The 24,535-nt window shown below is 47.9% G+C and overlaps 1 protein-coding gene across 1 annotated transcript; it reads left to right on the top strand.

The window, feature by feature from the left end:
• On the top strand, positions 1-24,535 carry NRIP2 (nuclear receptor interacting protein 2). Its single transcript, XM_074146021.1, has 6 exons — positions 1-555; positions 5,092-5,268; positions 20,062-20,144; positions 20,598-20,725; positions 23,560-23,612; positions 24,443-24,535. Exons 1-6 carry the CDS (start codon positions 325-327, stop codon positions 24,533-24,535), a joined length of 765 nt encoding a protein of 254 aa, XP_074002122.1. The 5' UTR covers positions 1-324.

Genomic DNA, 24,535 nt, shown 5'->3' with positions numbered 1-24,535 from the left:
GGACCCACCGACTGGAGGAGGCAGAGCTGCAGTCAGGGTAGGAGAAGAGAGTGAGAGGAAGAGGAAGAGTGGGAAGCAGAGGGACACTGACGGAGCGGAGAGGACAGAGGGAGAAAAAGGCAGATACACTTCAGAGATGGGTGAGTTATAACTAAGAGAGCAGGGAAAAAGGCAGAGAAAGGGAGACAAGAGAAAGGCAGAGAGCTGTGGGGAAGGAAAAGTTGCTCAGAGACTGAGTCAGCCTCAAGAGGGCAAACACCAGGAGGCAAGTGCAGGGAACTCCCCAGCATATCAAGAAGGACCTGTTCTGTCTGAATCTTCACAATGAACACAAGGAAGAGCTGCCCCCTGCCACTGGGGCAAGGAGACCAGGAGGAAAAGCAGAATGAGGATACTCCTGGCCTGGGGCGACAGGAGTGTGAGGTAGAACTGAGGAACAAAGCTATTCTGCAACAGAAGAGGCGCCTTAAACAGGCCACCCAGTTTGTGCACAAGGACTCTGCTGACCTGCTGCCCCTGGATGGCTTGACAAGACTTGGCACCTCCAAGGATCTGGTAAGTCCAGTGGGACCCCATTTGGGAGAGGATCCTCCTAATAGCCTTCATCCCAGTTGGGAACTGCTGCCAGGCTTTGTGAAAGGGTCATGAGTTTAGAAAAGATGAAACTTCCCTTCAGCATCATCTAGGAACAGGTCAGGGTGAGGGGAAAGAATTAATCACCCATTTTTTGCATATCCATCTTCCCGTACATCCCCACAGGGACAAAACTCCTCCCGGAGGCAGGCAGATATGGACTAGAAGGACTCCCCAGGATCCTACTTTCCACTCATCTGGTACATAAATATGTTTATTTGACATGTATGTTTCCATGTTGGACATCTCTGAAAGCCCCTATGTATTCTTGAATGATCCAGCTGAAAAGTAGACTCCTTCCTGGACTCAGCAGGAAGGGAAGCACAGTTCATGAAACTCCAAGGTTTGACCTTGTCACTTTTTTGCATTATTCTCTTTCCCCCCTTTATTTGGATTTCTGGAGGGACAACCACAGGGCAGGACTGCTAGCCAGGCACACAGGCAGCTGCAGTGGCCAGCACCTGTGGATAACGCCTCTGGGAAGGAGGCACAGGAGTGAGGCCTATGGACGCCTCCTTGAGGAGATGTGGAGCAGGAAGCATCAGGGAGGGGATCTGTTCCAGGAGCCTAGCCAGTCTGTGGTCTGGAGGGACTTCCCCAAGGCAGGGAGCAGTTTCCCATGGGATCTCTTGCTGGCTTAACTGCACACATCTCCCCCTTGCTCTGGCAGTCTTGCTGTCTAAACTCTCCTATCTGCTGTAGAGTTGATGCGGATGTGGAGGTCTAAAGAGGGAAAAGGGCCTAAAAGAGGCCCTGTGTCTGGCCAGTGACGTGGACAGAATCACTTGTTCCAGTGGTGCCAGTGGGTGTCACAGAACACGTTGCCCCTCCCTGCAGGCTGTGCTTCCCTCTATATCCTCAGACCATCGCAACAGCACCACGGCTGTTTGTGCGTGCCTGTCTCCTTCAGTCCCGTGGCAGGCCCCACGGCTGCTGGCAGTGAATGTGCGGTACAGGCAGGGTCCCAGGCACTGGGCCTGAATGGGAGCCATCTGCTTTGCTGAAACTTTAGGCACAGAGGCTCTGCTGTGTGCAGATGAGGGGTCAGTGCCATGTTCCTGTACTGGTGCACCCTCCCTGCTCCCACCACCCTCCCTGCAGCCACTGCTGCTGAGAGTCCCTGGCTCAGCAGGGTCAAGGGTGGCTCCTCAAAGTCACCTGGAGTGGTCACCTCTGCCAGCCTTTTGCAGTCGCACAGGTGGCTTTCAGCAGGGCACGTCCACCTGCTTTGCTTTGTAATTGACTCCTGTCACACCATGCCCCAAAATGACAACTGTAGTGCCAGCCAGAGGCCTCTGTGAGAGTCCTGCACGCTACAGATGGCAGTCTTTGCCTCCAGAGGCTGGCACTCTTGCTTGCACCCCAAATGCTTGCTCTAGCGAGACAGGCCTTGTCCAAGTTGCTTGCCCTGAGCAGCTCTCCTGGTCAAATTAACCACTCTAGGCCAGAGACTTCCTTGCACGCAGAGGGTGTTCGGTCACTTAAACCACTACAAAGTTCGTGTTTGGTCTGTAACAAGAGTCACAGAAACATTTTTACCGTGGAGCTAGGGAGCAGTGAATAAAACATAACATCTTTTCTACCTTGGAAATTTTGCACTGGTGTTAGAAGGCACAAAATAAAATGCTGCACCCGTGAAAAGTTCACACACACAGTGCCACAGCTGGGGTCAATGCAGGAGCTGTGGTAACTCCATTTCTGGTTTACCTTGGAGCAAGAGAAAAAGTAGGCCTTAGCTTCCAAGAGCGATTCAGCAGTCCCTGCAACTTGATGGGCCACTGCGATCCCACTGTGATGTTTTGAGACCAAAATATACTTTCAGGCACTCCTCCAGTCCCATGAAAAACTCCATCTATGTTTCCTAAATTGATCCGGCTCCCCCCTGGAGAACAGGAATGCAGGGCTGAAAACAAAGCATCAGCAGGAAGTGCTGGAAAGGCTGATCTTGGAGAGAGTGCAAGACACCACCAAGTCCTATAGCAGTTACACTGGGAGGAGAGTTTAATTCCCCAAAATATGTCTCCACTGACAGTTCCAGAGACTCCAGTTGTGGCAGCCACACGTCCTAAAATTAGAGCAAGGCCCCGTGTCACTTCAAAAAATGTTTTCTTATACAGTCAAAGTCAGGCTGTTTCTTTTTTGCCACTCCTTTCTGTGTATGCTGGGCGTGCATTCAGCTTATGCAATGCATCCAGCAGTATCTGGGACTGATGCTCCCATCACATTTCAAACAATGAGTAATTATACATTTCAGTGGAGATCTCACATTTCCAGCTTTATAACTACAAGCATGACATTTTGGTGGTGGTTTTTTTTTTTTTTTTTTTTTTTTTAATATGGGAAAGAAAAAAAATAGCTGCATCAGCAATAATATTCTGACAATACCAAGAAGGTCTGAATAGCTGGCTTCTACCCTCCCAAAAATCAAGATCCCCAGCTCATACCACTTCATTAATCACAGCAAGGCTTTGAGATTTCACATTGGAGAGCCTGAACCTGATAAGTTGCACTGGAAACCTGCTCTGACCCTTCTAAGAGTCTTGAGAGGGCCTCCCTTCTAGCTGCTGGCCACAACTCCCTCAGGTCCTCCCTCACCATCCCCTTCATTTCACTGTTACTTACCAGCCCAAAAGAGACAATGGTTTCCACTTCTCTGTCTCACTGGTGAGACAGAAGACAGGGTAGTCTCCAGGAATCTGCTCTTAAATCAGATGCCTCCACAGTCCCAAAACTCAGATACTCCATCAGTGCTTGGCCTCTTCCCAGCTTGGGTGACAAGAAGGAGACAGAGGTGGCAGTTGCCAAGGGTCTGCTCTTTCTGTGGGAAAGGTTGTGGGGAGAGGGAAAGTCCTTCGTGTGCCAGATTGTGAGAGGAGACAGGAGGGAGGGTGGGAATTCGGAGACCTGCTGTAGGTTCCCTGCACCTTTCCCGTGGCCCAGATGTTAGCTAGCATCTGGCACTGTGCTCGGAGTATTTAGGGAGTGAAATACAATGGCCAGCTGTGCTGCGGGCCTGCACAGTAGGCTGGGAAAAGACCAGGAGCAGAGAGGTATTTTTGCCTCGCTTTTCCAACTACTGCAGTGTCTGTCATGCAGCATGTGAATGATCTGACTCTTACCCCTTGAGTGATGGTGAAACAGAGGCATGAGAGACTCAGCACCCTGCAAAGAGCAATGCTGAGTACAACCAAAGAGGCAATAATAGCTCTCCCACTCCAACCACTAGGGAAAACTGACAAGTCAGTGTGCTTCGAGTTGCAATTTACAGGCTTCCCTGGCCTTAGCCCTCTGACCAAGCATAAAGCTGTTTTGAAGCACACACACCTTATAAGATTAATACAGCCCAACTCATTGGCAGGTCTGGTCTAATTCAGATCATGTTGATAAGATCCTATATCGAACTGCTGCACCATCTGGAAGTTGATTTATTAATTTTTTTTTGAGAAAGATAAAAGCAACAGTTTATGCTGTAGAACACTAGCCCCTTTGGATTCATTGCCTTTCTTCACATGGGCAGTTGTTACTGAGAACACTATTGTCAGCTCTGAGCAGCTCCTGGAGATCAGCCATGGGGCCAAATACATGGAGGAAGGAAAAAACTACCTCCAAAAGGCCTACTTCACTGATGCTGCCTGTTGCTGATTCAGTAGCTGTGCAGGGACTGAACGCACTGGATCAACATCGGGCAAAAACTAGAGCATCAAGTTGATGACAAAGGGAGCTTTCTTTCCAAAGCAACACTTTCCTACATACATAGTGTGTATGCAACGCTGGGACAAGGTGGTTTTCACTATTTTTCTTCTCTTTTGGTGCACCTCCCCATCTGCCCAGAAGAAAGGAGATAGGAATACAAGATACATGAGATAAGAATAAAGTTCCTTCATCTGGCTGATGACACTCCCTTCTAGGTGTGGACAACATAGGGCTTCATAGATGCTACCCCAACTAGGAAGGGAGTTAAAATAGTATCATTTCTGATGGAGGGGAGCAGAGAGACAGACCCCAAAGAACATTAGAAGCAAGTTTTACTTTACTATGCAGGGGAGGCTTCCTGCTTCACTACAAATAATTGCTTATACACCTAACATTTCTGGAGTCCTGCCTTCTTACCCACATGTACATCACACTGATGCTGCATCCCGTGTCCCCTCCCACATTAGAAGGTGAACATCAGCACACACCCACCAGATAGTGTATTGCAGTACCTGAGTAGGTATTTAGCTGAAGGAATAGATATATCTCAGACACCTGTCACGGACAGGCCAACACTTTAAAGTCACCTTAGTGGCTACAGAAAAAAAATTTGGGATTTAAAGAAAGTTTTTTGGGATAAGCCTGTCTTTCATCAGGATGATCAGTTGGCTCAAGTATTTGCAGTCTGCTTCCCTGGGCTACCAAATGTCCTTGTCCTTACCTCCATACTTAGCTGGGATTTCTCTTTCTTTGTGGTGGAGACAGCAGCCACATAGCGTGGTCCAGCGGCGCCTCTTGGAAGGCAATCTGAACAAGCTGAGGGGCAAGACCAGGGTTCAGTCTGCACGGGTTCAATCTCCGCTGGCAAAAGACCAGGATGAAAAGATGAAAAAGGGAGAAGACAGGAGAAAAGAGACTTCACTCCTGCTAATAGAGTGCCAGGTAAGGCAACAACATGGTGCTGATGATTTCACAGTGATGGCAAATGCAGAATGAGTTCCAGCTGCCTGACTCCCAAGGGCCATGCTAAGTTATTAATTGCAATGCCAGCTGCAACCAGAGAGAGCAATTTCCTGCATGGCTTCTCCTAGAGATTGGATTCCGTTCTTCCAACAGACAGAGGAAAGCCTTTCTGCCACATGCATTCTAGTTGTCCGTATTTGAAGATAAATTACCTTAATCACATCTCCTTCCTTTGGAGGCCAGCTTTCCCATGATGTGAGGTATTTCATAATTGCATACAGAAGCAAGGAATGTCCCCTTACCACTTTAAAACAGGCGCCTATATTTGATTTACCGTTACTGGATCCAGTCTGGTCTGATTCTCTCAGGTGTCAAAGAACCTCCTAAGAAAGTGGCTAATTGTGCTCTGAATTAGCACTGTTGCATTTCTTGATGGAAGCAGTATTTTTAGCCCCCTTTTCTTATATCCTCCTATACAGCGGAACACACTCCTCCTTGGTCCCTGTAGAAAGTATATCCAAAAGCTGTGCTCCATGGTTAGAGCCATTCAGTAACATGTAGATATGAGACCAACATACAGACCTGGTAAATAAAATCCATTTTAAAGCTGTGTTCATTTCAGTTACCGGTCCTAAAGAACATCTCACATGTTAGGTTCTAAAGTCAACACTTCCAGGAAGAACACATACAGCTTCGAAAATTCAGTTGGCACAATTAATTATTATATGAACACAGCCTGGTTTTCTGAAATGTTCAGATCAGATGTCTCAGGACCACGCAAAGCCACTGTCTGGTTTGTTTTCCAGCCTTTACTGTTGCAGTTAGGCTTTGCTTACCCTGTGTTTCAGACTCTGATGCAGCTCAGTTAACATAACCGAACCCACAGAACAGACTAGTTCTGTTCTGGGAGAAAAGACTAGTAGGATGAATGGCTGTCAGTGTAATTTCTCCAAATAGCTGGCATCTGTTTTTTGAGCAAATGAAGATGTTTCTTTTCATTTAATCACTGCTCTGTATTGTTCTGTAAGACTGTTGTGGTTTCAGTTGGGATAGATTCAACTTTTTTACCAGCAGCTGGTATGATGCTATGCTTTGGATTTGGGATGAGAAATACATTTTTATAGCACACTGGTAGTTTTAATTGTTCCTAGGCAGTCAAGGCCTTTTCTGCTCCTCATATCGCCCCACCAGTGAGCAGGCTGGGAGGGCAGAAGTCGGGAGGGTATACAGGCAGGACAGTGGACCCCAAGTGACAAAAGTGACATTCCACACCATGTGATGTCAGCTCCATATATAAAACTGGGGGAAAAAGAAGGAAGGAGGGGACGTTCAGAGTTTTGACATTTGTCTTCCGAAAGTAACCATTATGCGTGATGGAACCCTGCTTTCCTGCTGCCTGCCAGTGAGAAGCAGTGAATGAATTTCTTGTTTTGCTTTGCTTGTGTGCGCGGCTTTTGCTCTACCTCTGTTTTTATCTCAGCCCACGAGTTTTTTTCCTCATTTTTCTGATTCTCTCCCCCATCCCAACTTGGTGAAGCAAGTGAGTGGCTGTGTGGTTCTAGTTACTGGCTGGGGTTAAACCACAAAAAAGAGGAAACTCAATGATAAAGAGTGTTTTCTTTGCCAAGCATGTACATTGAACAAGGACAGGCGTGCATAGGTATCATATCCCAGGGACAGTAGCTAGTTCAGTGTCAGTCCACTACTTGTTCCCCTTTTATGTTTCTAATGTACCCCAACTGTTACACACATTACATTTCCTTTTATGGAGGACCGTTAATCACAGAATCACAGAATCTTCTTGGTTGGAAGGGACCTTTGAGATCATCACGTCCAACCACAAACAAAAAAACAAAAAAAAAACCCAAAACAAACAAACAAACAAAAAAAAACAAACACCAAAAACAAAACAAAAACAAAAACAAAACCCACACAAAACAAACACCCACAACCACACAGCACACCCACCCACAAACAGATGCAAACCAACAATCTCGGGCACTAGAGCATGCCCTGAAGTACCATGTCTACACGTTTCTTAAATACCTCCAGGGTTGGTGACTCCACCACCTCCCTGGGCAGGCTGTTCCAGTGCCTGACCACCCTCTCAGTAAAGTAATTCTTCCTAATATCTAATCTAAACCTCCCCTGCCCCAACTTCAGACCATTTCCTCTGGTCCTGTCATTATTCCCTTGGGAGAAGAGGCCAACACCCATCTCTCCACAACCTCCTTTTAGGTAGTTGTAGAGGGCAATGAGGTCCCCCCTCAGCCTCCTCTTCTCCAGACTAAACATACCCAGTTCCCTCAGCCTCTCCTCATATGACTTGTTCTCCAGACCCCTCACCAGCTTGGTAGCTCTCCTCTGGACACGGTCCAGCAGCTCAATGTCCTTCCTGTAGTGAGGGGCCCAGAACTGGACACAGCCCTCGAGGTAAGGCCTCACCAGTGCCCAGTACAGAGGCACCATCACTTCCCTACTCCTGCTGGCCACGCTATTCCTGATACAGGCCAGGATGCTGTTGGCCTTGGCCACCTGGGCACACGGCTGGCTCACGTTAAGCCGGCTGTCCACCAACACCCCCAGGTCCTTTTCTGCTGGGCAGCTTTCCAGCCACTCTTCCCCAAGCCTGTAGCGTTGCCTGGGGTTGTTGTGACCAAAATGCAGGACCAGTCCCTCCGTAGAGTCTTCCGACCCTCCAGCAGATCAACGCTCCCACCTAGTTTGGTGTCATCTGCAAACTTACTGAGGGTGCACTCAATCCCCTTATCCAGATCATCAATAAAGATATTAAACAAGACCGGCCCCAAAACTGAGCCCTGAGGGACACCACTAGTGACCGGCCGCCAACTGGATTTCACCCCATTAATTACAACTCCCTGGGCACGGCCATCCAGGCAGTTTTTCACCCAGTGAAGAGTACACTTGTCTATGCCATGATTCGCCAGCTTCTCCAGGAGAACGCTGTGGGGGACGGTGTCAAAGGCCTTACCAAAGTCCAGGTAGACAACGTCCACAGCCTTCCCCGCATCGAGCAGGCGGGTCACATGGTCATAGAAAGAGATCAAGTTGGTTAAGCAGGACCTCCCTCTCATAAACCCATGCTGGCTGGCGCGGATCCCTTGGCTGCCCTGCACTTGCTGCGAGAGCTCACTCAAGATGATCCTCTCCGTGATCTTTCCCGGTACCGAGGTCAGGCTGACAGGCCCATAGTTTCCCGGATCCTCCTTCTGGCCCTTCTTGTAAATGGGCGTCACACTGGCCACCCTCCAGTCATCTGGTACCTCTCCTGTTGACCAGGATTGTTGATAAATAATGGAGAGAGGCTTGGTGAGCTCTCCCGCCAGCTCCCTGAGTACCCTTGGGTGAATCCCATCCAGCCCCATGGACTTATGCGTGTCCAGGTGCATAAGCAAATCCTTAACTACTTCCTCCTGGACTATGGGGGGGTTGTTCTGCTCTCCATCCTTATCTTCCAGCCCAGGAGGCTGAACACCCTGGGGATAGCTGGTCCGACTATTGAAGACAGAGGCAAAGAAGGCATTAAGTATTTCAGCCTTCTCCTCGTCCTTGGTCGCAATGTTTCCCCCCTCATCCAGGAAGGGATGGAGATTCTCCCTGACTCTCTTTTTGTTGACGTATTTACAAAAGCTTTTTTTGTTATCCCTTATATTAATGGCCAGGTTGAGTTCCAGCTGGGCTTTTGCCTTCCTAATTTTTTCTCTGTGTAACCTAACAAGATCTCTGTACTCCTCCTGAGTTGCCTGTCCCTTCATCCAAAGGTGGTAAACCTTCCTTTTTTCCCTAAGTCCCATCCAAAGCTCTTTGTTCAACCAGGCCGGCCATTTTCCCCGCCCTTTAATTTTGTGCCTCATGGGGACAGCCTGCTCCTGGGCCTTTAGGATTTCCTTCGCGAAGAGCGTCCAGCCTTCCTGGACCCCTTTGCCCCGCAGGATTATCTCCCAAGGGACCCTCCCAACCAGGGTTCTGAACAGGCTAAAGTGCGCCCTCCGGAAGGCCAAGGTGGAGGTTTTGCTAACCCCCTTCCTTACCTCCCTAAGAATTGAAAACTTGACCGTTTGATGATCGCTAAGGCCAAGACGGCCTCCGACCTCCACATCTCCCACTAGTCCTTCTTTGTTTGTGAAAAGTAGGTCTAGCGAGGCGCCTCCCCTAGTAGGCTCTCCTACCAGTTGTGTCAGGAAGTTATCTTCCATACACTCAAGGAACCTCCTAGACTGCCTGCTCTCTGCTGTGTTCTATTTCCAGCAGATATCCGGTAGGTTGAAGTCCCCAACCAGAACAAGGGCTGGCGATTGCGAGACTTCAGCCAGCCGCTTATAGAATACTTCATCAACCTGCTCATCCTGGTTGGGTGGTCTATAGCAGACTCCCAGCACAAAATCCCCCTTGTTAGCCTAATGAACACCACAGTCAAGGAAATGGGTCTAATGCTGCACTCAACTCTCTCTGAACTCAGTACCTTCTGCACAGACATTTATCACTTTTTCTGCCCTTCTTAAGAGCCAGTCACTGTTAGCCACACTTACTCTTTTTACACTGAAGGAAGGGGAGCTCTTCTCCCTTTCCTTGTGGTCTTGCTGCTTTTCATGTTCCCATTTGTGAACTTCAAAAAGCCTCGCCTGTAAGTAACAGATCTATGGCAGGAAATAGCATTCAGGGTGCCAGTTCATTTTAATCAGTTTCACCTCTGTGCCTGGCAAGATCATGGAGCATATTCTCCTGGAAAATATGCTGGGGCACATGGAAAGTAAGATGATTGGTGACAGCCAACGCTAGAGGGAAGGGATACCATCCAGAGGGACCTTGACAGGCTTCAGAGGTGGGCCCATGCCAACATCATGAAGTTCAACCAAGCCAAGTGCAAGGTCCTGCACCTGGACTGCAGCAATCCCAAGCACAAATACAGGATGGGTGGAGAATGGATTGAGAACAGCCCTGAGGAGAAGGACTTGGGGGTGTTGGGTCATGAAAAGCTCAACATGAGCTGGCAATTTGCGCTTGCAGCCCAGAAGACCAACTGCATCCTGAGCTGCATCAAAAGAAGTGTGGCCATCAAGTTGAGGGAGGGAATTCTGTCTCTCTACTCCACTCTGGTGAGACCCCACCTGGAGTACTGCATCCAGCTCTGGAGTCCTCAGCCCAGGAAAGACATGGATCTGTTGGAGTGGGTCCAGAGGAGGGCCATGAAGATGATCAGAGGGCTGGAGCACCTCTCCTATGAAGACAGGCTGAGAGTTGGGGTTGTTCAGCCTGGAGAAGAGAAGGCTCCTGGGAGATTTTTTAGCAGCCTTCCAGTATCTGAAGGGGGCCTACAGGAAAGACAGGGAGGGACTCTTTATTAGGGAGTGTAGCAATAGGATGAGGGGTAATGATTTTAAACTGAAAGAGGGTAGATTTAGATTAGATATTAGGAAGAAAATTTTCACTATGAGGGAGATGAGGCACTGGAACAGGTTGTCCAGGGAAGTCGTGGATGCCCCTTCCCTGGAAGTGTTCAAGACCAGGCTGGATGGGGCTTTGAGCAACCTGTTTAGTGGGAGATGTCCCTGCCCATGGCAGGGGGGTTGGAACTACATGATCTTTAAGGTCCCTTCCAACCTAAACCATTCTATGATTCTATGACTTTCAGAGATCACAGACAGACTCAGTCTATAATAGTTGTACTGCAGAGTCACTCATCTTCCTATTTACTTAGGTGGGTTGCTCACATGTACTTGTGGTGGAGGGGAAAAAGACTTCACTGAGAGGTTCAAATTAAAAACTTATTTGGACTTCACTGGCAGGTCCAATGCGCCACTATTGCAGGTTCTATGGATACAATGGAGAATGCACTATTGCAATTTAAAAGCAATTAATGGTATACACTATTACAACCTACAAGTGATCCTGAAAAGTAACAACACAAACCACAAGTACGCTAGATCTTAAAAGAGTGCACCAATCACAATCCTAAAGCATGCCATATATACCATATATACCATATACCATACGTATGTTTCTTAATCACCCTCTCAGGTAAGGCCACTCAGTCCCTGGGAAGTTACCCTGTACAGTGTCCTGGACAAGGGGGTGAAGAATCCCCTACAGGCCAGCTATATCATTGTAAGACTCCCCATTTTTCTCCCCAAACCTTATGGTTTATATTTCCTGAATCCGTGGGTGTGCAGTGCCTGAGTGGATTACACTATCTGGAATGCTTATCTCTGGTGGTGTGATGGCTCCTTAGTTTCTGTTGATAATTTTGTGATGTCTCAAAGTCACTGAATAGCAGTGGGATGGGACTAAGGACATTTTGTTTGTTAAGGGAATATTCAAGGCTCCATTCTGGCTTTTGGTTCTTATTGTGATGCAATCTTGAGACAACCCTGGGCTGAGCCGTTTTTCACTACCCCAAGTTATCTCTGCATAGATAAGGATCTGCCAAGGTGGAGACCAAGCTGAGTCGAACGACAACTCCCTGCATCTCACCTATTGTGCTCTGAAACCGTTTTGGCTGGGTGCTCCCATACAGTACTTTAGCAGAATTGCCCCTTTTTGTGGCAGTTTTTGCAAAGCACTTTGGAACACTTGGCATGACTGGCACCTGCATCATAAAACCAAGCTGTTATTTTTTGTGGTGGAGCTTGTCTCTCGTTGAAATAGATGCTGAAAGATTCCACTGCTGTCCAAAGCTGCTTCTCTTCTGTGCCAAAACCAACCCGGGATTAATCAGCTTTAGTTGGTTAAAGCAGCTTCTTGACTTTGGAACTGGCATTATTTCAGAAAACAAAGCTCTTTATAAAATGGTGATCCTTGCAGATACCCGTCCCTTCTTTCACTTTCTTGGAAATCCTCATAATTGACTTTAGATAAAGACTAATGGTGACTGGTAGTAACAGATGAAAGTTCTGAGGCAGAAATGAGAGTGGGTAAGATAATGGAAAGTCCTCTTACTCCAAGAAGGTTTGCAATGTTAATCAGTTGCCTGTGTACTCCTTACCTAATCTGCATTGTATTTCTGGTATGCTGGACCAGGGACTCTCCTCTGGCTCTGAACTCGCCAGGAGCAAGTAGTTCGTAGTATAATAGGAAGGTGGATAGCTTTTGTGAAGGTGCTGGAACTGAATGAGATGAAATATTGGTTTTGACAGAATAATCACTGTCCTGTTATATCCTAGCAAGTTTCTAACTTGCAACTTTCCCAGCCTGCTCTGAAACAGAACTCAATAATCTGCCTAACGATACAGTAAGTTTCTTGTCACAACAATGCTAGCAGCTCATGCATCTCACCTCTGTCTGCTCCCAGAGTGATTCCTTAGCAACTGCTGTCCATACTGCAGGTCTTGTGTTTCTGAAGAGCTGATACATGGTCTTTTCTGTAGCTGGGCAACTAACAGCCTCTGCGAGCCACAGGCATGGTTAACTCTTTCCCACTAGAATCCATGTCTGTTAATGAGGAAGAGCTGATTCAGCTGGCCAGTTGGCGGGTTGCAGTCTGGGCAGATGTGGTAGCATACTGACCTGACGCTCATGGCTAATATACTTCGCTTAGATAGTGAGGAGGCACAGGGAAGCCTCTTCTGTGGACAGTAGAGAGGATGAGGAGTGAGATGCTTAACATGTATCTGCACCTTGTGCTTTATCTTTCCTCTTGCCTTGTGGCCTTGCTTAATCTGGCCACAATCAGGCAGGGCAGGGATAATGCGTCAGTGAGGACCAGAGAGCACAGACATTACAGAGCAATAAAAGCAGAAAGGGATGCATTTTGTCATAGAATCATAGAATGGTTTGGGATAGAAGGGATCTTAAAGATCATTTAGTTCCAGTCCTGCTGCCATGGTCAGGGATCACGGAATCCCAGACTCATGGAATTGTCAGAGTTGGAAGGGACCTCTAGAGATCATCTGGTCCAACTCCCCTGCCAAAGCAGGGTTGCCCAGAGCACATCACTCAGGACTGCATCCAGGCGGGTCTTGAAGATCTCCAGAGAAGGGGACTCCACACCCTCCCTGGGCAGCCTGTTCCAGGGCTCTGCCACCCTCAAAGTAAAGAAGTTTTTCCTCATATTTGAATGGAACTTCCTATGTTCCAGTTTGTGCCCGTTGCCCCTCGTCCTGTCACTGGGAACCACTGAAAAGAGTCCAGCTCCATCCTCCCTCAAACCGCCTTTTAGATACTTATAAGCATTAATAAGGTCTCCCCTCAGCCTTCTCTTCTCCAGGCTAAAGAGTCCCAGCTCTCTCAGCCTTTCCTCATCAGGGAGATGCTCCAATACCTTAATCATCTTTGTTGCCCTACACTGGACTCTCTCCAGTAGTTCCCTGTCTCTCTTGAACTGGGGAGCCCAGAACTGGATGCCGTATTCCAGTTGTGGCCTCACCAGTGCAGAGTAGAGGGGGAGAATGACCTCCCTCCACCTACTGGCCACACTCTTCCCTATGCAGCCCAGGATTCCATTGGCCCTCTTGGTGACAAGGGCACATTGCTGGCTCATGGATAGTTTACTATCTCCTAGGACCCGCAGATCCTGCTCCCCAAAAGTGCTTTCCAGCAGGTCCATCCCTAACCTATATTGGTGTCTGGCATTCTTCCACCCCAGATGCAGGACCCTACACTTGCCCTTGTTGAACCTCATTAGGTTCTTCCCTGCCCACCTCTCCAGCCTGTCCAGGTCACGCTGGATGGTGGCACAGCCCTCTGGAGTGTCAGCCACCCCTGCCAGTTCGGTATCATCAGCAAACTTGCTGAGGATACCCTCTGTCCCCTCGTCCAGGTCATTGATAAATATGTTGAACAAAACTGGACCAAGTATTGACCCCTGGGGACACCACTGGCTACAGGCCTCCAACTTGACCCTGCCCCATTATTTACAACCCTCTGAGTCCTGTCACACGACCAGTTCTCAATCCACCTCACTGCCCCCTCATCTAGCCCACACTTCCTTAATTTCCTAATGAGGAATGTTATGAAAGACAGTGTCAAAAGCCTTGTTGAAGTCAAGGTAGATGACATCTGCTGCTCTCCCCTCATCCAGCCATCCACTTATAGCATCATAGAAGGCTATCAGATTGGTCAAGCATGATTTACCCTTGGTAAATCCGTGTTGACCACTTCCAGTAACTTCCTGTTCTTCAAGATGTTTGGAGATGACTTCCAGAACAAGTCACTCCATTACCTTTCCAGGGACGGAGGTGAGACTAATAGGCCTGTAGTTCCCTGGGTCCTCCTTCTTGCCCCTTTTTGTAGACTGGAGTGATGTTGGCCTTTCTCCAGTCCTCAGGCACCTCTCCTGTTCTCCATGACCTTTCAAAGATTATGGAGAGTGGCCCAGCAATAACATCTGCCAGTTCTCTCAGCACTCGTGGGTGCATCCCATCAGGGCCCATGGACTTACGGATGTCTAGTTTGGCCAAGTGGTCTCTAACCCAGGCCTCCCCTACAGAGGAAAAATCTTCCTCTCTCCAGACCCTCCCCCTTGTCTCCAGGGTCTGGGATTCACGAGGGACAGTTTTAGCAGTGAAGACCGAAGCAAAGAAGGTATTCAGTAACTCCGCCTTCTCTGTGTCTTCTACCACTAAGGCGCCCACCTCATTCATCAGTGGGCCTACATTTTCCCTAGTCTTCCTTTTTCTATTGATATACTGAAAGAATGTCTTCTTGTTATCTTTAACTGTAGTGGCCAAGTTAAGTTCTGCTTGAGCTTTGGCCCCTCTAATTTTCCCCCTGCATAGCTTCACTACGTCTTGGTATTGCTCATAAGTTACCAACCCCCTTTTCCAGAGATCATAAACTTTCCTTTTATTCCCGAGGTCCAGCCAAAGCCCTCTATTTAGCCAGGCTGGTCTTCTTCCCCGTTGGCTCATTTTTCGGGACCTGGGGATGGCCTTCTCCTGTGCTTTTAAGAGTTCCTCCTTGAAGCATGACCAGCCTTCCTGGGCACCTGCACCCTTCAGGACTGTCTCCCAAGGGACACTCTCAACCATGCTCCTAAACAGGCCAAAGTCTGCCCTTCGGAAGTCCAAAGTGGCAGTTCTGCTGGCTCCCTGCCTTGCTTCTGCAAGAACTGAAAACTCTTATAATTTCATGATTGCTCTGCCAAAGATGGCCTCTAACCTTTACATCCCCCACAAGACCTTCTCTGTTAACAAGCAGCACATCCAGTAGGGCGCTTTCCCTGGTTGGCTCCCTCACCAGCTGTTTTAGGAAGTTGTCTTCCACACACTCCAGGAACATCCGGGACTGTTCCCTCTCTGCTGTGTTATATTTCCAGCAGACATTGGGGAAGTTGAAGTCCCCCATGAGAACAAGGGCGAGCGATCGCGAAACCTCTGCCAGCTGCTTCTAGAATATTTAATCTACCTCTACATCCTGGTTGGGAGGGTCTGTAACAAACTCCCACCATGATGTCTGCCTTATTGGTCTTCCCCTTGATTCTTACCCATAACACTCAACACTGTCATTCACGTTGTTAAGTTCTAGGCATTCAAATCTGTCCCTAACACAGAGGGCCACCCCACCGCCTCTCCTTCCTTGCCTATCCCTTCTGAAAAGTTGGTAGCCATCGATCGCAGTGCTCCAGTTGTGCAAGTCTTCCCACCACGTTTCTGTGATGGCAACTATATCATAGTTTTCCTGCTGTACAATGGCCTCCAGCTCCTCCTGGTTTTTGCCCATGCTGCGTGCGTTTGTGTAGATGCACTTCAGCTGGGCTAATTGTCCTGCCACTTTTTTGGGGGGACGAGCCCTAATTCCCACCTGACCATGCTCAGACCCTTCTGTAGTTGCCATCCTTGGCCCTTTACCCCTAGGCTCATTACTAGTAGGCCTGGTTTTATCCCCCTCCCCCTTCAATTTTAGTTTAAAGCCCTGTCCATGAGCCTTGCTAACTCTTGGCCTAGTACCCTTTTCCCCTTTCGGGATAGGGTTTTCCCATCCTTTGCCAGCAGGCCTGGTGTCCTGTATATCAAACTGTGATCAGAGAACCCGAAGTCTTGCTGGCAGCACCAGTTTTGGAGCCAGACGTTGATCTGTCTGGTCTTCTTGTTAACCCATTCATCAGCCCCCAGAACTGGAGGGACAGAGGAGAAACACGATTTGTGCTCCTGAACCCCTGACAAGTCATCCCAAGGCCCTGAAATCTTTCTTCATTGCCTTTAGACTTCTCTCTAGCTCATCACTGTCTACCTGTAAGATCAAAAGAGGGTAATAATCTGAGAGCCGTATCAGGCCAGGAAGCCTCCTGGTTATATCCCTAACACGGGCCCCAGGGAGGCAGCAGACCAACCTGTGGGAAGGGTTCGGTCTGCAAATGGGACCCTCAGTCCCCCTTCAGAATGGGACCACCTGTAACTATTGCCCTCCTCTTGCTCTTCACAGAAGCAGTCTTAATACATGGAGCTGGCTGCTTCGGCAGCTCCCTGGATGGGGCTTTATAAGCATCCTCAGTTCCCTCATCGTCTATCTCCAGAGGCCCGTATCTGTTCTGTACGGGCACCTGGGAAGGTGGGGGAGGTCTGGAGGGGACTCTCCTGCTGCCCCGAGCGGGTACCTGCTTCTGCTCCCCCCATCCTCTCCTCATTCCCCTCCTTCTGCCTGGGGACAAGAGGGCAGGGGATCCTCTGCCTCCCCTGGAGCCTCCACCTGCTGCTTTTTGCCAAAGGATGGCAGGGATTGGCTCCACCAATCCATTTCCCTTTCACATTCCCAAATGGTCCTCAATCTTTCCACTTCCTCCTTAAGGTCAGCCACCAGGCTAAGAAGATCATTTACCTGCTCATAGCGCACACAGGCGCTGTCTTTGCTCTCCTCCTGCCAGAGTGACAGACATTCCACCCCCACCTCGGGCTCTGAGTGGGGGGTCCCTGAGCTGGGAACCCCTCTGTGCAGCACCATTCCACCCTCACCTCGGGCTCACCTGGTGCTGCCGGTGCCTCACCGACCCTTCTCCCGAGTCAGGGGTAAGGGACTGTCCTCTGGGTCTGGTCAACTGCCAGGCTGTTGACTCTCTAGAAGCATGGACTTTGTAATACCAGTTTTTGCCACAAACAGCTGTTGTTGTGAGATAAGGCGGGATCTCCCCGGTTGGGCTTTGGGGATGTCTACGGGCAGGCACTAATCCTAGTCCTGAATGTTTAAACTTGACTTGCCAGGCCACCTGGAGCCATGGCAGCAGTGTTTTCCCTTAAGCTAGCAGGAGTATTGCTGAAGTCGGGAGCTTCTAAATAGAGTGCTTTGCAGCTCTTCCGCTTCTGTGAGGCTCTAACATGCTCTCCCACTCGCTTAAAGCAGATTTGTGCCAAGGGGAAGGAGGCATGCATGAATGAAGGGCAAGAGAAGGGGTGTGCACTCTGGGAACAGGCAGTAGCTCATCCGCATCTCCTGCCAGCTCTGTCGGGTCTGATTCATGGTACTGTGGGACAGCAGTGCAAGCTGCTCCACACTGAAATGGGACTGCTCATCCGTGAAGGAGCTGGGGGGAATATTCCTGTACCAACATGCAAAGAACTGCAGAGAAAGCTTCTGAGGGTTGGTTTCTCTGTGCTCTGACTCTGTCTCAGGAATCTTCCATCTGGTATCAGGTCAGTTAAGTTTTCTGTTCTCCCAACCTGTGACTTTGTAGTTCTGGCAATTTCCATACCATGGAAACGGCATGTGCCCTGTGCCAAAGAGCAGCCTTGGATTGAATTGGCTTTCCTGAAGTATTCAGATTGCATGCCCCACTTGGGTGCTGTAAGAAGTCATAAGTGCTGCAGTCACACAGGAACCTATATTAACTGGGCATAATTCTTTATGAAGAAGTATAATAACCAAATCGGGAGCTGTTGAAAATATGTATCTGTGCACATTTTCTGTGTAGATACTGCTTAAGCACTGCTCTCCTTGTTCCTGGATGAGGCCACACATGGTGAATGCTCATCCTTCTAAAAGCACTGATATTATTTAAATATACATCATATATACACATGAGTCTTACATGATCCTTGGTAAACTCTGTAAAATAAAACAGGTTGAGGTATCTACATCCAGTGGTCTTGAGTGCTTGAGAATTTCCCAACTAAATGGCCATTCTAGGAATATGGTGTATCTGAATGTTCAGAATGATGAAATTCTCTACACTGGTGTACTGCAGATGCAGTTTATACCAGAGGAAGAGCTCCAAGATGAAACAGACTTGAAGTTTCCAGCATGTGCTCTCCGAGATTGCCTTGAGTGCAATTAGCACTTGAGCGACTACTGATGTCGTATGTTTGCAACATTCCAGTATTTCTCACAGGAGGTGTTTTCTCCTTTCTCTTCATAATAACTCACAAATAGCACATTTTTGAAAATGAAGTCTTGGAAATACCATGTGTAGCTCTCAGTGATGATTAATCCTTGTAACAATCATAAACAGATTTAGTTAAGAATCAGGACATTGAGACATTTTCCTTGACCCTACTGGTGCTGCACTGAGTCCCTGATAGTCATACTGATCTGCTTAAGGTGTTCGAAGCATTTATCAGGAATGAGCATAAGGGTAGAGGTCTGTTACTGTTTCTGAGTGACTCATGGCACTGAGTGCCATAGCGGATGGAAGAGAAGGAATCACAGGAAAAATACAAATCATTGCAGAATGAAAATGAGCCCCGAAGACAGAAATTTGGTAGTTGGGGTTTTTTTTGGATGTTGGTGCAAGACAGAGCCTTGACAAACCGTCAAGAATGGGTATGGTTAGGCACTACAAGTAGGTGCAAGCCATATTTTGTAGATGGCAGTTACTCCGTCTTTTCCAGTTCCTTTACTAAGTCCTGTTCCTCCTTTTTTTTTTTTTTTTTTTTTTCCTGAACATAACTCTTACTGATGACCTCAACAACCCTATTTTTCCAGATCTCTACCATATATGAGACCTGCTGTTACTGCAGCACTTCTGGCCTGGCATTAAGGACTTAAGTACAGAGGGGACAGAAAACAGACGGCAACATCTCCCCATTCCCTTTCAAGTGCACAGGGGTTAAGAAATGAAGTAGGGAAGGCACTGGGGAGCGTCGCAGTAAGATGATGCAAAGGACTGCAGGGCATCCAGTCTCTCCCTTTGCTAGATGACACCAGCTTGAATATTGTACTGTTCATGTCATATTTCCTTAAAGAGCTGTCTGGGAACTTAATGTAAGCCCCACACAAAATAGACACTTCTTGATTACATTGTTTCTTGGATTCAAGAGTCACTTGGATGTGTCATTTGTCTTCGGAACTGCCTTAAATTCAAGATCTTCTCAGGGACACTCGTCCTGGGTGCTCTGGCTTCTCCCACAGACTTCTCCTTCTGGGAGCTGTTCAAATGAGAACAAATGTCTAGTCCTTGAACATTGTCCTCTGTGACACCAGAAGAAAAGGAGACAGGAGAACTACAAAGGCTGTATCACATGCTTATATTCCTTTAGAAGCTTTTCTCATATCAATTATTGCTCTGCTAATAAAGTCCACATGGATTTTCTGAACAAATTCACGAGTTTTGCATCTTTTGACTGGAATACTGCTAAGTTAAAGTTGCTAATAACAGATAAGTGTCTGTGCAATCAAATACAAATTAGACATTCAAAAAGAAGCCTTTGGCAGAGCACTGTGGAGACCACCATTGTCTTGGATGAGTCTCCTGCCTTATGACTACTGCTTAAAACACCACATCTTTGGCAGTGTAGCTAAGGAAGGTCTAAGGGATTGTCACACTGTTGGAAGAGTGGGTATGCCAATTTTGAGCCCACAGTAACTATCTGTTGTTGTTTTTTCTAGTGCCAAGGTCAGATATTGAAAGCGACTGTTAATACTGGCTGTCTACCAAATCTCATCTCCAAGAGCTGTTTAAACCAGCTGGGGTAAGTCTTTGCACAGTAGAAAAGGAGTGGTGGCTAAAAGAAAACCTATAACAAGGTACTTTTGATTCCCAGCCCCAATGATAGTTACTAGCAGCTTTGCATGTGCACATGGCTGCTTAGGCAAAGATGCAGAGGGTGGGCTACAGGGCGAGGCATCAGGAACACTGGCAAAGTTGTGCGCAGACCCCCTGAATAGAAGGCAGAGCTGTGTCATTCTGTGTGTACTGCAGGGCAAAGCTGCCCACCTGATGGTTAGCCTCAGCTGCAAGGAACCCAAATGGACAGCACCTTATGGCTTTGCTTGTGAAATCTGCCTCCAGATATGCCATATGAAAAATTCCTCCTCTTCTGGGCCTGTTCCCAATAAGACCAAGTAGTACTGTTAGCAGTGAGAAGTCCTGTTTTAATTCCTCTTCCTCCACTTGAGGTAATAACACCTCTTGTGTCCCACAGGCTGGAAGAAGTGTCTGCCATGGACTGTGGAGACCTCTCTCTTCCCATCCTCAGCGTTGTTGGCCGAGTAGAACATATGGAGTTGCAATTTGGCCAGGAGACAGTGCTGTGTTCAGCACTGGTTGTAGGTGAGAGTGCCAGCCCCTTCTCTCCCCCAGTTTTCCTGTGTCCCCCTTGCCCTGCCAAGAGCATTTAAAAGGACCTCTGGGATCCCACCAGATCATAATGTGGTGGAAGGTTGGTGATGGGGTCACCTCCACTGCTGGCCAAGATCACTATGCATTGTGAATACCCTTCATGTAACCAAAGGCAAAGGGCATAGGAAGAGCACAGAGAAGACAAAAGCCGTTGAAAGTGGGGAGAAATTAGGTGTTTTTTGGTCTTAATACAGGATGTGGAAAATCCTCATTTCCTTCTAAAATGGACCTTTCTTAAAATTATCCAGACTGGTTGATTAGTCCTCTGGTGCCCTATGTTCTCCTATTGAATGGGCACTTGTGTCTTTGGCTGGATGGAAGTCATCAGAGAAACTGACAGAGGGTACAGCTTATTCCCAAGAGTATTTCTCTGTGTACTCATCTGCCTCTGCTGCAGGGAGCACGCTGGAAGAGCCTGGTAGCTCCAGAGTGCTGAGTCTCCCTCAGTGTCCTGAGGCAGGACCCTTTGAAGCAAGCAGCTGTAGGAGACAAGGTCAAGTCGGCAGGCACTGGAGCACACCCAGAAAACAGCAGAAAGGCTGCATGTTCTGCTTTTACATCAAGTTGCACATATGCTGAAAACAACTTAGTAATCTTTTTTCCCCTGTTCTTTTTCCTTATCAGTCTTCCTGCTTTACCCTCTTTTCCTTTATCTGTCTTCTCATCTTTGATGATTTCTATTCATCTTCCAAGGCCTCCCTTGCTTCCTTGCTCTTTCATGTCCATTCTTCCCACTTTCCCAGTCATCTAGAAAGACCTTCCTCCTCTTCCATACTCCAGCTCACTGCTCTTCCCTGGTTTCTCCTCTACTTGTTCTTGCCCTTCATGGAGAGACTGTATTAGTAACTCCATAGCCCAGTAGCACCTATCCATTTCGCTGGGATGTAAAAATGGCTCCCTGAAGGAGCAGAACTGCTACATCTGTGCCTGACATCTCCCTGTGCGCACAGTGCTCTTGCTTATGTGGTTATAAATAAATTGCAAAATACAGCCGCTGGTTACAGGGCAAGCAGGCAGCCAGGAGACGTTGCAAATGTTAATTGGTGGCTGCTGAATCCTGCAGACTCCAGGACCTGTGGATTCCTCCTTCCCTGCCACTGAAATCCAGGTGGATGACTCTAAGACCCAGGAGGTTGCTCTTGCCCAGTCTGATGCGTGTTCTTAGTGGCAGGTTCAGACAGTCGCAAGGCTGAACATATATTCCATAGAGGCACGTACAGAGAGGACACAGACAAAGCCAGCCACAGAGATTACCACACAGAGACCAGTGCCTTTACCAGCACACATAGCCCAGTCCTGATCCTCCTCTCCGGCTGACTAGGACTGAATTTCACTAGCAGAAGCTTGTAATACATATATCTTCAGTCTCTAGATTCACAAGCACACTCGTATTCAGAGAGTCTTCGAATAACAGCACAGCTTCTAGGTCTGTCTTATACCCATGTCTGGATCCTGGGCCCCTTACCTAGCCACTGACCCAGACCCTGAGTCTTTCCCGATGCAGGTTTCCTCCTACTCGCTGGCTAGACCAGATTGAAGTTTGCTAGCTAATTATGTATACAAAATCAGAACCATATAGGATTAAGTTCATTGGGGAAATATAAACACTCCTGAGTCTTTCTAGTTAGTGGCATTCAGATCTCTCACGCATATGCCTTGTCCTCTTCAGTTGCTGGCTTATAAACTCAGGGCCCCTGTGACGCCCGTCAGAGCTGGTACCCAGAGCTCTCTTGCATGCTCATCTCTCCAGTTGCTGGCACCTAGGCCTGCAAGCTCTGTGACCCATAGTCCTTCTCCAGTTACCGACACTAAGAACTTGCAGCACACACTGCAGTCCCTCCAGTTGCTGGCACCCAGGTGTACATGCCCTGGGGCTGTGCTCCCTCCCCCAGTTACTGGCACGCAGACTTCTCTTGCACGCTGGTCTCTAGTTGCTGGCATCTGTGAGCTACATCCCCTTCTCCAGTTGTTGACACAGACCCATGAGCCCTATGGCCCGTGGTCCCCTCAGTTAACGGGTACCTCTCTTGCATGCCAGTCCTTCCAGTTACTGACATCTAGAGCTATTTGCCCTTTAACCCATGGAATCTTCTACACTTGCTGACATTTAAGACTTGCAGCAGTCACATATGGGATAGAAGAGTTACACAGAAAAAAAGTAATTAAATTATTAAATAAGAAGATTGGGTAGATTGCAGCCATCAGGTGCAGGGTTTGGACAGACAAGTGAACTGACCGACAGCCTGCTTGCATGGCCCCTTATCCCCCCTCCTCTTCATTTTCCCATGCTTGTTCTTCCCTGATCCACCCTGCTGCTTGCCGCCTTCTGACTTTGGTCCTTCCCCTGCACAGCCCATAAGTAAGTTTTACATGATCCCAGAAGCCCTTTCTGGTATCTCATAGAGAGTTTCAAACAATCCCAGAAGCCCTCAAATAGATCATAATACTCAAAATAATCATGCTTCCCTCCTCCCTCAGCTACAAAGTTGATTTTGACCCTCCTCAGAGCTATGCCTAAGTAGCTCCTTTAACAGCTCACCAGTGACAGAAGAGTGCTGCTCTTTGTTATTGTCACTGTTATCACCTGCTTGTTAATGTATTTAATTCATCACTTTCCTTATTGTTTATTTACTTTATACTGAATAGACCATAACTGTAAAACTTTATGAACCAGATGCTCTTGTATTCCATATCCTTTTACAGGAGAGACACACTTTCCTTAGAGGTGCAATCTTGAGCCTGACCAGTCTCTTCTCTCTTCTCAGATGATGAAATGCTGGAGTTTTGCATTGGTCTCCAGACTCTGTTGTCTCTCAAGGTAAGGAACAGCTCCTCTCAACAAATTCTCCAAGATTTGGTTGCTGGAAGCATCAGAAATACTTAGGGCCAGGTCTTCCAGGGTGCCACTTGCAATGCTTGTTGCACAGCTGTCTGGCTGGCTGCAGTATGAGTCACTGATGCCTTTCCAGTCCTTCTTAAAGGTTTTAAGAAAAGAATCGCCCAATAGGATTCTATCACATCTCCCAATCTTTGTATTGCTGACCATACAAGTTGCAAACAGGAAGAGAAAACTGAAGAGACTAGAAAAGGCAAAGCACACCGTGTCATGAGTTATATCTGTTCTGCCTTTTGAAGGCATATGTGAACAAGCTCTGCCCTTGCTTTGAGCCAAATGAGACTCTATGATCACATTTAGTGTCCAACACTCGCTGGACACAGGTGGAAAGAGTCCTCTCCTTTTGTCAGCTCAGCTCGGGGTTAATGCTCTGCTGAGCCTGGCTCCTGGGTGGCTCAGAATATGGCTGCAGCAAGCTTGTTCCTGCATATTTAATGTTTGTAGCCACAAGTCAGACTCATAAAGCACGAAAAGCATTGGGCTGAATGCCCGAGCGATGTGAGGACATCACCTCAGAGGGAGTTAAAGGAGGAAGGGAGCAGAATGGCCCTGTGCAGGGCTTGGAGAAGAATCCATTGAAGGGAATAGGAGCAAGGAGGCAGCATGGTGGGGGGCTGGGGAATGGGATCGTAAGGTCTGTACAAACCCAAAGTGGGGCTGTTTGATGGTTATACAGGTTTTCCCCAGTCATAGACATCATGAGATTTGCTCTCTGGTATGTCCAGCAAGTAACTGGCTCTCCCCTTCTTTAGTGTTGCATTGACTTGGAGGAAGGGGTCCTGAGATTTAAAGCACTGAGTCAAGAACTGCCTTTTCTACATGCTTCCGAAGAGCCTGGTCAGTGA

Source organism: Numenius arquata, chromosome 1 (assembly GCF_964106895.1).
Source record: "Numenius arquata chromosome 1, bNumArq3.hap1.1, whole genome shotgun sequence".
Classification (NCBI taxonomy): Eukaryota; Metazoa; Chordata; class Aves; order Charadriiformes; family Scolopacidae; genus Numenius; species Numenius arquata.
Note: the sequence above shows the minus strand (reverse complement) of the source record. Positions and strands in the feature narration are given on the sequence as shown.

What these genes read in the sequence shown, in the direction of transcription:
- NRIP2 (XM_074146021.1), top strand. Translation starts at nt 325, where the DNA reads ATGAACACAAGGAAGAGCTGCCCCCTGCCACTGGGGCAAGGAGACCAG. An exon ending in GTGTTCAGCACTGGTTGTAG is followed by an intron (nt 20,726 to 23,559) that starts GTGAGAGTGCCA and finishes CTCTCTTCTCAG; the next exon opens with ATGATGAAATGCTGGAGTTT. An exon ending in AGACTCTGTTGTCTCTCAAG is followed by an intron (nt 23,613 to 24,442) that starts GTAAGGAACAGC and finishes CCCCTTCTTTAG; the next exon opens with TGTTGCATTGACTTGGAGGA.